At 41.8% G+C, this 15498-nt stretch overlaps 1 protein-coding gene across 9 annotated transcripts in view; it reads left to right on the top strand.

Annotated features, from left to right (window-relative positions):
* The first annotated feature begins 10447 nt into the window (after positions 1 to 10447).
* abi1 (abl interactor 1) overlaps positions 10448 to 15498 on the top strand; it is a 105200-nt gene continuing 100149 nt past the window's right edge. For 3 of the 9 annotated variants that reach the window (XM_062956992.1, XM_062956990.1, XM_062956988.1), the window contains exon 1: positions 10453 to 10753. In XM_062956992.1, coding sequence (XP_062813062.1) covers positions 10637 to 10753 — 117 coding nt within the window. In that variant the 5' untranslated portion in view covers positions 10453 to 10636. Of the gene's footprint in view, positions 10754 to 15498 lie in introns of all 9 variants that reach the window. The other 6 variants (XM_062956994.1, XM_062956993.1, XM_062956991.1 and 3 more) reach the window with 4 other exon arrangements.

Genomic DNA, 15498 nt, shown 5'->3' with positions numbered 1-15498 from the left:
AACTCAACCAGAGAAGTCAGCCATAGCCGGGCTGTGGCGCAGCTGGTTATTAGCCAGCAATAAATCACTACTGACCGAGATGACATGAGATCGAAGCCTTGGGTGGGATTGAGCTCCCGACCATTAAATCGCCTAGCTCGCTGTCCACCTAAGCAGCTTGAAAAACAGTTTCATCTGTTGAGTAGAAAATTCTAGGTACCACTTATGCAGGGAGATTAATTTAAGTTAATTTAAGACACCATAAAATCTGCCAGTAGCGAGCAGAAGAATGAGGAAATACTGCCATCAAAGTCACAAGTGGACAATGAAGCGGCAGCTCCCCCTGTGGCCGGAATCGAGCATAACCTCATGAAGCCAGAAGCTGGAAAAATGTTAAATTGCCTCTGTGTCTGTCTATATGTTGTATGTCTAATAATTATATAATGATATATAATAATATTATACTATACTAATATTATAATACATTGTATATACATGTAATATTAATAATATTATGACGTAATACAATGTAATAATAATTATAATTCACTATTATAATTGTATATTTATATTACATGCAATATTACTAATAATATTGCGATATAGTTGTATAATATAATATATTGTATGTATATATACTTGTAAACCGCCCTGAGTCCTCTTCGGGGTGAGAAGGGCGGTATATAAATGTCGCAAATAAATAAATAAATAAATAAATAATGGCATTGAACGTTTGCCATGTATATGTGCATTGTAATCCACTCTGACTCCCCTTCGGGGTGAGAAGGGCGGAATATAAATACTGTAAATAAATAAATAAATAGCAGAGCACTTGATGAACCAACCTGGACGAAGCATATTATTGGAGAACACAGAAATGCTAGACCATTCTAACAACCACCATGTCAGACTACACACAGAAGCCATTGAAATCATCAAGTATTTCAGCATCACCTTAGATCGAACACTAGCATTTAGGAAACACTGTGCAAACATCAAGTACAAAGTAGCTGCACGCAATAATATCCTGGGGAAATAAAGTCAAAAGAGTAAAGACAAGGATCCACTCAGAGGAAAAGTGTTCTTATTGTACATCAAGGGAACTACTGACTGCATAGGGAAGCAGATGAAGAAACACAACCTACAAACTATCTACAGACCCACTAAGAAAATCCAACAAATGCTACGTCCAGCAAAAGACAAGAGGGATCCTCTCACCTCTGCAGGAGTCTGCCATATACCATGCAGCTGTGGACAAGTCTACATAGGGAACGCTGTTAGAAATTGTGGGAGTTAAAGTCCAAAACACCTGGAGGGCCCAAGTTTGCCCATGCCTGCTTTAAAGATACAGACAATGCGGTTGCTGTTGCCCGTTTTTGGTCTAAAATGATTTAGCCGCATTGTCTGTATTTATACTTGTTTATTTTTTGCAATGCTTTTGACACGAAATAAACTTTTTCTCCCCCTTTACAATTTAGGAGATTTCTTTTGGGATTTACAGAGGCTCCTCAGCATTTCACGGTAGTATTAACTGAACTGAGTCACGATAATGAAATATTAATAAAGTATGCCTGTTGAATGACACTTACATAACCTAGTTATCTTTCGACTAAATTGGAGATGAAGAAATTAATAAATCTTTTAAATTAAATATTTAAAAGCGAACAGTTGAGTCACTTGTGACTCACAAGTGTCTCTTCTTTTGTATACTAAGCTTGCTTATTCCGTAATAATATTTTACCCGACTTTACAGTCATTTTGTGGATTATTGGCCATTCCATGAGATGCAGGAAGTATTATCCAAACTTTCAAGTGTCTGTTTCAATGCATCCTCTCTGAACACAGGCCATAAAAGTAACCCTGCTCTCCCGAAAACAATGCCATTGGAAAATGTTTACAGTCGCTTGCAGATTTTACCAACGTCGTAAGGTTTACATTCCTGGTTGTGATGTGAGCTGCATATCTTCCATGTATGGGCCTGCCTAAGTAAGTATTGGGAGGTTTCTCACTAAACAATGCCAGGTTGTGGTGGTTGGGGTCCTAGAGCTAGCCTGGGCAAACTTTGGCCCTCCAGGTGTTTTGGACTTTAACTCCCACAATTCCTAACAACTGGTAGGAACGAATGACATAAGAACAGAATATCTGTGATCTCTATCAGCAAAGAGGATACACTGATGTTTGGGTGTCATTGGGTTCTGTATCAGTATGGCCATGTCTGATTTCGGGTGCATCTGCACCTGTAGCATTGATGCAGTTTGACACCACTTTAACTGCAATGGCTCAATGCTTTTGAACCATAGGAATTGTAATTTTACGAGGTCTTTAGCCTTCTCCGCCAAATAGTATTGCTGGCTCTCCAAATTATGAATCCCAGCATTCCATTGCATTGAGCCATGGCAATTATAGTGGTGTCAAACTGCATTAATTGTACACTGTTACAGAATCTGGCTCCTGGATTTACATCTTTCTTTTGCATAGCACGCTGCTGTTAATGACCAAGGTAGTTAAGGATTGTCTGTCAGCAAGCACAGACTTCCTACTCGAGTCCCTTTGTCCAGGACTGACTGTGCCTCAGTAGTGATTGGTTTGAGTAGTTGCAGCAGAAAACTGTAGGTGAAAACAAGAGATTTTCTCTTATTTCTGTCCTCAAGTAAATTATACTTGAATATCAGCAGGGCCGTCTTAATATATTGTTGTTGTTTTACTTTGTTAAGTGAATATAGGCTGGATAACCCTTGGGAAAAGCTTGGGACCAGAAGTGTTTTAGATTTTGAAAGACTTGTACTTATGTATATGATGAGACCCAAGTCTAAATGCAGGTTTCCTTTATGTTTTACAGAAACTTTATAGAGCCTGGGGGTAATTTTATACAAGATTTTTAAAAAAATAATATTGTAAGCAAAACAAAGTTTGCATACAGTAAACCATTAGAAGGTAAAAGTGTTCCTATTTCAGCCACCCATGTGGTCAATGTTGGTTTTGGAGATATTTCAAAATTCTGGGTAAGGGATGCTCAATCTGTACTGGAGTTTGTGAAACTCCTATAAAACCCTTCAGTGTGAGGTTGTGTTTAACAATTCAGAGTGGAGCTATTTGCGAGTTTGTGGAAACTGTAATTCAATACACCTGGAGGGTAGCAGTTTGGGAAGAGTGATATCAGGGAAGGATGATCTAGGAACAAGGACAGGAAATTGCAACAATCTCAGTTGGAGTCTGTGGATATTTATTTCATTTCTCAATAGAAGCATTTCCTGTGTTGTATCTAATGTATGCAGGAATGTAGAACGATCACTGTATAATAGCAGTTCTGCATGATCAGCCAAAGTCTAATCCAATTTATCTTTGGCACGCTAACCCTAATCCATCAGTGTGTAAATGGAGGGGAGATATATCCAAGCTGCTGTTCAATTGGGGGCGGCGGGGGGGGGGGGGGAGAACAGCTGGATGTTGCACAGGAGGAGGGGTGCAAACCATCTCAAAAGAATAAGGGGCTTAATTACTGGGAGGCATTGCTATGGGGATTCTTAGTCTGGAGAATCAAAATGTCCTTGACCATAAGAAGACGTGATCTATGTGTGTAGTTGAAGGGCTGAACCAAAGTATCTTCCCATAATGCAGCCATTATATTTTCCCCAGGGAGTTATCCATCTTTTCAAGTGTAAGGAAGCTTTTCACGGTAATTAAGACGCAGCCCTCATTGTGCATTGAGAGGCAATAACTGACTAAGATGGGATTGATTACTGTAGAAATTGAGTTGGATTCATTTCTGAGATAAGGAGAGCACCTTTGTTATACAGCAAAAAAATGTCCCCTTTGTAACATCTTTTTGTCTTGTTAATAACAGATAACGTTACTGTTGTTGTGTGACTTCAAGTTGTTTCTGACTTACGATGACCCTAGGGTGACTCTATCGCAAGGGTTTGTTGGCAAGATTTATTCAGAGAGAGTTTGCCCTTGCCCCTGAAGCCAAGAGAGTGTGACTTGCGTAAAGTCACACAGTGGGTTAAATGGCCAAATGAGGTTTCAGACTTTGGTCTTGAGAGTCATAGTTCAATACTCAAACCACTACACCACATTGGCTCTTAATGTTAATTTGCTTCTAATAATTATGGCCATAATGTAATGGTAATGTAACCATATCACATTCATATATATTAATAACTCTTTCAGTGTTTCTGGAGCTGGATATCTGTCCTATGTAGTGCTAAAATATATTTTCTGAACAAAGCGTTACATATTTGCCAATATGTGAAGATTATACCAATGTTTTAACTATAGCTGGGCTGGAGGTCTCATTGCTGTGCTGTCATGTTGAAAGGAGCTCTGAAATCCCTGGGAAGGTTCACTGGCAGGACTGACCCTAGCTCCTAATGGACACATAATATATTCCTAAGGGGTTGTCAAAGGATCTCATTAGGATTGCTAAATAGCTGGTGCATTCCAACAGTAGGCAGATAGCTCATTAATAGTCCCAGGTAGCTTCCCTTCATCAAAAGCAGATAATGATTAGTAAACAGTCCCAAATCCTGCAACACTAATGACCCATCCGTTTATCTATATATATAAAAGGGTAATGAAATTTCGGCCAAGGACAAAACAACAAAACTACACATCCCAGAAACACTAAACTTGGCAGCACAACCCCTCATCCATGCCTCTACGTTCATACAACAAAAATAAAAGAAAAATAAAGTCCTAATTAGAGGGAGAGGAATAATTGTTTTTATCCAATTGCTGCCAGTTAGAAGGCTAAGCTCCGCCCACTTGGTCCCCTAGCAACCGACTCAGCCCAACAGATGGCCACCCAGCCTCTCAATAATAATAATAATAATAATAATAATAATAATAATAATAATAATAATACAATCCTAAGGTTAGCAGATACCCCTAAGGATCATCCAGTTCAACTTCCTTATATCATGCAGGAGGACACAATCTAACCACTCCTGACAGATGGCCATCCAATATCTGCACAATAATAATATACATCGAATCATAGCATCAGACAGTTAGGAGACACCCCTAAAGGCCATCCAGTCCAACCCAATTCTGCCATGCAGGACACAATCCAAGCACTCCCAACAGATGGCCACCCAGCCTCTCAATACTACTACTACTACTACTACTAATAATAATAATAATAATAATAACAACAACAACAACATCATCATCATACAATCCTAAGGTTTGGAGTGACCCCTAAGGATCATCCAGATCAACTTCCTTCTACCATGCAGGAGGACACAATCCAAGCACTCCTGACAGATGGCCATCCAGCCTCAACAAGTTCTCACCAACACCACCAGACAAGCCACAGCAACGCGTGGCTAGGCACAGCTAGTAATATATAAAATGATACCTACATTATGGCTTTCATTTTAATAGCATGGGAAAGGACTAAGGAAAGCCCTTTGGTAATCCATTTGCACTTGATTCCATTGCTTTTGGTCAAGCAACTTATTTGATTTCAATCAATCCAATTAGCAGAGTTTGGAAAAAATGCAGCAATCAGAATCCCTCATCTAGCATGGAGACCAGTTGTGCTACCTAGAAGATACTGAGAGAAGTACATATCCCTCTGCTTTTTACCATAGCTTCCTGTGGAAGTGAGAAAAGTTACTTTTTAAACTACAGTTCTCAGAATCACCTGGGCCAGAGGTTCTCAAACTGTGCTCCTCTAGATGTTTTGAACTTCATCTCCCACAATTCCTAATAGCTGGTAAACTGTCTGGGATTTATGGGAAGTGAAGTCCAAAACACCTGGAAGAGCATAGTCCAGAAAACACTGACCTGGAGAGTATGGCCACTGTCTGTGATGTTAGGGGATTCTGGGAATTTTAGTAAAAAAAAAAAACCAACCTTTTACAAGCTTTGCCAAATAGCCACAGTAGATGCAGCAATCAGAAATTCCAGCTCTTTTTTCTAATCAGTTTTGCTAAAAATCAACTACCTTTCTTGGACCAGAGTTTTACTTACTATCTGGCTCATTCTCAATGCATTTTTTATTCCCACAAACCTAGTCTCTTACAGATATTTTGGACAGCAACTGCTGCTGTCCCCAGATAGCATGGCCATTGGCTATAATATCTGCACCTGTTGCCAACAATTGTGTTTCCAGGTGAGATGTGTAGTTTGACATGCTTGAAAAGCACCATGTTGAGAAAGGATTTTGCTTAGCTCTCATCCATTTTTGAAGGTGTCAGACAGTTGGAGCATTCTTCCATCCAGTATTGTTCAAGAAGAATCGCCAAAATGTCTAGACTGGTATTTGTGTATGTTTCGTTTACATAAAAAGTCAGACTTAGAAGACAAAGAATGGGTGAAAGGAAGAAGTAACACTGCAAGGGATCAGTTTAAAGAAACCAAATAATTAAAGTATTCATTGATGGAGAGGGGGAAGAAGGGCAAGTTACATAACGACACACTGTTGCACAGCTTATTTTTGTCCCTTGTATTTTGTTCTCTTTCTCAGACCAGCAATGCTGTATTTATTTTTGGGCTCCCCACCAGCTTCGGCTGCCTAGCAATGGCTGGCTGCAGTCTGCTTGCTCCTGCCGCTGCAAAAAATGCCACCAGCTGCCTAGCAACAGGCAACTAAGAGTGGGCTGCCTTGCCCTGGTTAGGCAGCTCACCTGGAAGGAAGCCAGGAAAACACAGCCCGCTGAGAAGTTACTGGTTTGGACTAAAGAAACCAAGAATCCTCCAGTCACAATCATACCCTCAAACATTTTGCAGATGAACACGCGCCTGCATGTGAACAGGCAACATCAGAACGTGTTCAAGATGGCAAAATGTTATCCATAAGGAAGAATAGGTAAGCTAGGAGAGGCTGCTGCAGTTTGCTTTTGCTTGAGCCTCCAGAGATGGGAAATACTCCCTTTCCTTCTCTTCTGAGTTAATGAAGTATAGTCTACTTTTGCCCTTGGAACTCAGTTTTACAAAAATTGAAGTAAGCTGAGAACAAAGCATGGAGAAAGAAGCTGGGACATTTCAAAAGCAGCTGTGGATCAATTGGGACAGTCTCTGCTAAACCTAAATGTTTGGAGAATATGGAATATTACCATGCTGGTTAGGAGTGATGAGGCATAGACCAAACAAGTACCCTCTCCAAGTTCTATGAAGGCAATCTTGAAGTTGAGTAGAGTTCACTCTAAGGCCAGAAATTAGACGAGTTACACCTGGGAGATGTAATTCACAGATTCTTTCCAAGGTCTCCTCTCATCTCTAGCAGTAAAAATAGAAAAGTAAACAATCTGTTTCTTTTTCATTAGAAATACTCAAAATATGCTATGGAAAGCAGGTTTTTTATTCTGGATGTGTCTGGATTGTAGCATGAGTCAAGGTTGATACCACTTTAACTGCCTGGGCTCAATGCTACAGAATCATGGGTAGTGTGGTGAGGCACCAGCACTTTTTAGCAGAGAAAATGAAAGGCATTGTAAAACTACAATTCCCATTATTCCACTGAACAGAACCATGGCTGTTAAAGTAGAGTCGAACTGCTTTAATTCTACAGTGTAGATACTATAGTGTTGAATGACAGGGTCAGCCCTGCTAGAATTAGGACTTTCTGCTGGCTTTTCAGCTGACCTTTAAGGGCAGTTCTTTTAACAGTGATTTGATTTGGAAAAATTAGCAAATAAGCTTCTCATTATACAGAGATAAATGTTATAATTCACCATCTACTCACTAGAACCCAAAATCCAGCAATTTCATCTGTAGGTCTTCCACTAGTTCAAAAGAGTGGATGAAAGTTGTTCCACCAACACACTGAAATCTGAAATTCAGTACTGTTTCAGAAATGCAACCTCCAGAAGGGTACATTGTGATCTTTTGTACATGTTACAACCATCTTTGCCATTGGCCCTAATTGGCATTCTTGCTGGAGTCTTCTGCAGGAAAGAAAAAAGCCGAGGATTCTGGGAATGCCTTGAAAGGGAATGTCCCGTCATGATCTCTTTGATGTTCTTTCCATATGAAAATCAATCAGCATGAAGCCATAAGCAAAGCAGATGGCGAGGCTTCGGAATCAAGGCTTCCATCCTAAAATGCATTTGTGCCAGTCATGGGGTTACAGCCTCGGCAACATGATAAATAAGTGTTTGTAGGAGGAAAAAGATGCTTTACTATGAACTCTACAAATAAAATTATGAGTGTTGGGATCCGGTGGGGTGTGTGTGTATTTTAACTTTAAACATTATGGCATTGCTGCCCTTTACGTTTCTGGGGAGAAAGGACTAAAAATGCAGCTTCAGTATCTGCACAATCCTTGTCTAATTACTGAATGTTATTTAAGATTAATGAGATACATATTTCATATTTAGGCGTGCAGAAGATCATGTTCCCAAAGAAACATGTTTGGGCTAAAAGTATTTGCCTGCATTACATATATCATGGAAATGAGTAAGATTGCATAAAAACTGTATCATAATCAAAGGAAAAATGTTTTAGGGCCAAGCGATCTTTTTGTGGATGGAAACTAAACTAAAAATGGATGTATCTTGTATTTTTCCTCTCGGTCCTCAAGAGAGTGATCTCCGAAACAAGTCCAGTTTGGGCTGGTTTGATATTCACTTATTTGGCATGTAATCCTATGCTCCCCAAAACACAAGAGATTTACAATATGTTATAGAGGTATTTTTTGGTTTATGCCATTTTCTTATCACTGGCTTGATATTAATATTGAAATATTGTACTGAAAAGCAAATTAAGACAAATAACGACAAAAGTATGATCCCCCCCCCCCCCAATCACTTGAGAGTTCCGGTTAACTGAGACCCCATCTACACTGCCATGTAATCCAGTTTCTGAATGTAGATTGAATTGGATTATATGGCGATGTGGACTCAGATAATCTAGTTCAAAGTAGTTAATCTGCACTCAGGAACTGGATTATATGGCAGTGTAGATCAATAGAGAGGATTATATTTATTACTCGTAGATATTTAGCTGGATCTATACTGCAATATAAAGTGTAGACCAGGCATAGGCAAACTTGGGCCCTCCAGGTGTTTTGGACTCCCACAGTTCCTAACAGCCTACTGCCTGGGTTGCTATGAGCTTTCTGGGCTGTATGGTCATGTTCCAGAAGCATTCTTTCCTGACGTTTCACCCACATCTATGGCAGGCGTCCTCAGAGGTTGTGAGGTCTGTTGGAAACTAGTCAAGTGAGGTTTATACATCTGTGGAATGTTCACACCTGCCCTGGAGACTAGGACGCGGACCAATTGCTTCAAACTATAGGAAAAGAGACTCCACCTGAACATCAGGAAGAACTTCCTCACTGTGAGAGCTGTTCAGCGGTGGAACTCTCTGCCTCGGAGTGTGGTGGAAGCTCCTTCTTTGGAGACTTTTAGGCAGAGGCTGGATGACCATCTGTCGGGGGTGCTTTGAATGTGATTCTCCTGCTTCTTGGCAGGGGGTTGGACTGGATGACCTGTGAGGCCTCTTGGCCCTCCAGGTGTTTTGGACTGCAACTCCCACAATTCCTAACAGCCTACCGGCTGTTAGGAATTGTGGGAGTTGCAGTCCAAAACACCTGGAGGGCCAAAGTTTGCCCATGCCTGTTCTATGGTATATAGTAGACTCCTATCGGCTGTTAGGAATTGTAGGAGTTGCAGTCCAAAACACCTGGAGGGTCCAAGTTTGCCCATGCCTGTTCTATGGTACATAGTAGGCTACTATCGGCTGATAGGAATTGTGGGAGTTGCAGTCCAAAACACCTGGAGGGCCCAAGTTTGCCCATGCCTGTTCTATGGTACATAGTAGACTCCTGCCAGCTGTTAGGAATTGTGGGCGTTGCAGTGCAAAACACCTGGAGGGCCAAGGTTTGCCCATGCCTGTTCTATGGTACATACTAGACTCCTGCCAGCTGTTAGGAATTGTGGGAGTTGCAGTCCAAAACACCTGGAGGGCCAAAGTTTGCCCATGCCTGTTCTATGGTATATAGTAGATTCTTATCCCTGTTAGGAATTGTGGGAGTTGCAGTCCAAAACATCTCGAGGGCCAAAGTTTGCCCATGCCTGTTCTATGGTATATAGTTGATTCTTATCCTGGTTAGGAATTGTGGGAGTTGCAGTCCAAAACACCTGGAGGGCCAAGGTTTGCCCATGCCTGTTCTATGGTATATAGTAGACTCCTACCGGCTGTTAGGAATTGTGGGAGTTGCAGTCGAAAACACCTGGGGGGCCCAAGTTTGCCCATGCCTTGTCTACACTGATGATATAATCCAGTTTCAAACTTCAGTGTAGATATTCCCAGCTTTCATTGCCAAGGCAACTTTCACCTTTCCTAGAAGCAACGCTGCTGGACCCTAGTGATGGACAGCAACAGAGAGGAGCTGTCTGGCCAAGGAGGAAGGCTTGTGAACTACACCTCCCAGCGTGCCTTGCGAGCGCCTTTTCCTGTGAAGGAGGAGGGGAAGGAAGAGAAGGAGGACGGCGGCTGAGAGGAGGAAGAGGAGGAGGAGGAGGAGGAGGAGGAGGAGGAGGGAAGAAAAAACCCAAGGCGAGGGTGGGTGGGGAAAGCGACGCCTTACTGTTCTTCTTGCTCTCCTTCTCCGGAGGCTGGCGAGAGCACCAACCAAGAAGGCAGTGGGCTCTGTGGTCTCAGCGCCTGTCTCTGGGAGGGAGAAGGGAGCGATGCTGAGGGGAGGAAAATGGCAGAGCTGCAGATGTTACTAGAGGAGGAAATCCCTTCTGGGAAGCGGGCTCTGCTCGAGAGCTACCAGAACCTCACCAGGGTCGCCGACTACTGCGAAAACAACTACATCCAGGTAAGAGGGGGAAGCGGGGAGGCCCGGCCGGAGGGCTTTCCTGGGCCATTGGCTCTTTCGAAGGGGCCAAGACCCCCTCCTGCCTTCATTTCCTTCCTCCTTCCTCGCCTTCATGGCAGGAGGGAAGGAGCCACTCGCCTTACAGGAAGTGGGCAAGCCAGGCAGAGAACCATTTACATTGTCCAATGGGTGCAGGGTGGCTCCACTTTCCAGCTGTCAGGATTCAATGCTAGGAGTTGTAGTTTGGGAAAGCACTCTCTCTCATGGGAAGGCAGGGAAAAGACTTTATGGAACTACCACTCCCAGGAGTCCAAAGCCTTGAGCCTCAGTCATTAAAGTGGCGCCAAGCTGCATTCATTGGACAGTGTAGATCAGGCATTGGGCAGACTTGGGCCCTCCAGGTGTTTTGGACTGCAACTCCCACAATTCCTAACAGCCGGTAGGCTGTTAGGAATTGTGGGAGTTGTAGTCCAAAACACCTGGAGGGCCCAAGTTTGCCCATGCCTGGATTATTTGCTATGGCCAATTTGTCAGCAGATTTCCCAAGATCAACTTGAAACCAATGTATAGATCAGGCATTGGGCAAACTTTGTGGGAGTTGCAGTCCGAAACACCTGGAGGGCCCAAGTTTGCCCAATGCCTGATCTATACATTGGTTTCAAGTCGATCTTGGGAAATCTGCTGACAAATTGGCCATAGCAAATAATGCAGGCATGGGCAAACTTGGGCCCTCCAGGTGTTTTGGACTACAACTCCCACAATTCCTAACAGCCTACCGGCTGTTAGGAATTGTGGGAGTTGTAGTCCAAAACACCTGGAGGGCCCAAGTTTGCCCATGCCTGAACTAATGACATAAGAGCAGAATATCTGTGATTGATATCTGTATTGATATTTGGGCGACATTAGATTTTGTATTAGTATTGCCATGTCTGGCTATGGGTGTATCTGCATCTATAGGATTGATGCAGTTCGACACCACTTTAATTGCCATGGCTCAATGTTTTGTAGTAATAGGAATTGTAGTTTTATGAGGACTTTGCCCAGGCCAGCTCTAGGACCCCAGCCACCCCAACCTGGCATTGTTTGGTGTGAAACCGCCCAATACTTACCGTACTTAGGCAGGTACATGGATGGAAGATATCCATTTCACATTACAACCAGGAATATAAACCTTACAAAGTTGGTAAAATCTGCAAGCGATTGTAAATATTTCCCATTGGCATAGTTTTCAGGAGAGCAAGGTTACCTTTATGGCCTGCGTTCAGAGAGGATGCATTGACACAGAAACATACACTTGAAAGTTTGAAATACTTGAAATACTTCCTGCATCTCATGGAATGGCCAATAATCGACAAAATGACTGTAAAATCGGAATAAGCAAGCACTGTATACAAAAGAAGAGACGCTTGTCCAATGCCTGGTGTAGGTGCATCTTCTGAATCATTGTGTTCCTTTCCCTCTTTATTTATTTCTCTTCTCTCTCCGTTCTTCTCTTTTCCTGGTTTGCCCTCTTATCTTAAACTTTTGAACCAAACTAGACTTTTTCTTCCTCCTCCCTCTTCCCAAAACATTTTCACCATTCTTCCAAGTGTACATCTAACCAGTGGTTCCCAACCTTTTTTTTTTTTGGCCAGGGACCACTTGGACCAGGGACCACTCTCCAACATTAGTACCAAAAGGGTTACCAATTCTGTGAAGTTTAGATTCAGTTTGGTTATTTGGGGTTCTGATTCAGAAAATTGCATTGGATAGACATCAGCTCTAGTTTCTGAAACAGAATACAGTAGTCTCACTTATCCAAGCTAAACAGGCTGGCAGAAGCTTGGATAAGCGAATATCTTGGATAATAAGGAGGGATTAAGGAAAAACCTATTAAACATCAAATTAGGTTATGATTTTACAAATTAAGCACCAAAACATCATGTTATACAACAAATTTGACAGAAAAAGTAGTTCAATACGTAGGAATGTTATGTTGTAATGACTGTATTTACGAATTTAGCACCAAGATATCATGATATATTGAAAACATTGACTACAAAAATGGCTTGGATAATCCAGAAGCTTGGATAAGCGAGGCTTGGATAAGTGAGACTCTACTGTATATGCTATCCAGTAGTCCCCATCTGCTCGCCTACAGAAAACCATATTTAATAATTTAGAGCTGATGTGTTCTATCCAGTGCAATTTTCTGAATCAGCACCCCAAATAATCCCAGAAACAGGCCTAAAAATGAAGACACCAATAATTTTTTTTGGGTGGGCTGTTATTATCCGTAGTAGCAAGGTGAGACTGCGGACCATATTTTAGTTCTTGCGGACCACTGGGGGTCCATGGATCACAGGTTGGGAACCACTGATCTACACTTATTGTACTCTGACACCACTTGAACTGCCATAGTAATAATTTTTTTTATCGTGTCAGAAGCGACTTGAGAATATACAGCAAGTCGCTTCTGCTGTGAGAGAATTGGCCGTCTACAGAGACGTTGCCCAGGAGATGTCCGGATGTGTTACCATCCTGCTGGGAGGCTTATTTCATGTCCCCGCAAGCTAGAGCTGACAGATGGGAGCTCATCCCATCTTGTGGATTCAAACCAGCAACCTTCAGGTCAGCAACTCAACCTTCAGCTGGTTAAATCCATTGTGCCACTGCGCCGCCGCATAAGAATTACATTATATTATAATTTAAATAATAATAATAATAATAATAACAACAACAACAACTTTATTTCTAATCCACCCTATCTCCCTGAGGGGACTCAGGACGGTTTCCAAACAAAAAGTGGCAAACATTCAATGCCGTAATGAAAACAAAAACCAAATCAAATCAATGAATGAAACAACATCAACGCACACATATAATAAATACCCCAAAACAAGTATATTAAAACAAAATAATTATTTTAAAAGCGTAATAAAACTGCCATGGCTCAGTGCTATGGAATTCTATGATTCGTAGGTTCACAAAGTCCTTAGTCTTCTCTGCGAAAGATTTCTACAGCCTTAACTGACCACAACTCCCATTGTTACATAGCATGAACTGCCATGGCAGTTCAAGTGGTGTGGAACCGCAATAATTCTACCATGTAGGCTGCACCCCAAGTCAGGTCCACCTTAGAGTGCATCTATACCAAGCATGGGCAAACTTTGGCCCTCCACGTGTTTTGGACTTCAGCTCCCACAATTCCTAACAGCCGGTGGGCAATGAAGTCCAAATCACCTGAATGGCCAAAGTTTGCCCATACCTGATCTATACTATATCGTTAATGCAGTTTGCCACCATTTTAATTTCCATGGCTCAGTGCGTGGGATCACGGGAGTTGTCGTCTTACAAGGTCTCTAATCTTCTCTGCCAATGAGTGTCTCACCAAACTACAAACCCCAAGATTCCCGTAGTATTAAGCAGTGTCAAACTGCACCAGTTCTGTAGTACAGATGTGCCTCTAGCCTGTTTTTTTTCTGAAATTTGTATCTAAGGGTATGCCTTTTAGGGTTCTTTAGTAAGAGACAGGCTTCCTTGTGTTGGGTTTCTGGATGGGTCCAGAGCTGTGTTTGGGGAGGAACAGTACACTGCTTTAATCCGGAGCCTGTAGCTGTCTGTTTTTCTTCCTCATGCTGGGTTCCTCATTCTTTCTCTCACTTGTTCTCTTTCTCCTTCCTTCCCCATTAGTTTCACTTTGGGGTAGTGATAAAATGCTCATGTATTTGTGCGTTTTGAAATCCAGTGATAAAGCTGGCCTCCAACTGGGAGCGCAGAATGACACCAGGCTTCTTTTTGGGGGATATTCAAGTGGGCAGATCCAATCCTTGAATTTCTTGGCACATTCACTCACGTAGCAATGGGAAGAAATCCCGTATTTATGAAAAGAGAAGCAATCCCCCTTTTATTTTCTCTTCTGCATGCAGCCGCATACACACTCTCCCTCATGAATGACTTCATGTAATTTAATAACGCAAAATGAATTCTCTGGGGATGCTGTTTGTTTAATATTTGGCGTGTAATTTTTACCAAGGCTAAATGAATTATGTCCATGACATGATGCTGTGCTGAACGATACTGAAATGATCTGAATGTGGGAGAATTGAACTGCCAGGCATGCAAACAGGAGAAAGAGCTCACTCATTTATCCCTCTGATTGCATGGATTTGCTTTTTTCCATAATTAAAACAACCTACAGCTATATACTTTAACATCATATTATCTTTAAGTCTCCTCGTTACTTAGTAAAGGAATGTCATTTTTTCCCTTAATGTTTTTGTCTATTCTCCCTGAAATCATTTTTATATTTGTGTCTGATATAATATAAACCCATTTGCACCTCAACGGGGGGAAAATGCTCATAGATGTACAGATCTGTATGTGTTCTAATTGAACTTACACAGCACAACTCTGTGTGGATGTCACATTAACATTCCCTGACAAATGTGTATAGGATTACAGCTGCAGTCTCAATTGGAAATATTTTTGTACCTTTCGTACCTGTTCAGATCAATATTTAGATAACCACAGTTTCATAATTCTGCATGGATTTTTATCTAGATAAAAGACTTACGAAACCTGTTGCACTCTGCAGGTCTATCTGACTCCAGCCAATACCTGCTAATGTTCCCTGAGTTCAGCATCAACTGTCTTTCTAGTCTTTGTATGTACAATTCCACTGTTCTCCAGACTTTCACTTGTGTACATGGCATTCTGGAGTCAATATGGCTCTCTCATTGCTCCTTGCATTGTCTTTGCTTCTC

Source organism: Anolis carolinensis, chromosome 6, assembly GCF_035594765.1.
Source record: "Anolis carolinensis isolate JA03-04 chromosome 6, rAnoCar3.1.pri, whole genome shotgun sequence".
Lineage (NCBI taxonomy): Eukaryota > Metazoa > Chordata > Lepidosauria > Squamata > Dactyloidae > Anolis > Anolis carolinensis.
This window is presented reverse-complemented; position numbering and strand designations above follow the sequence as displayed.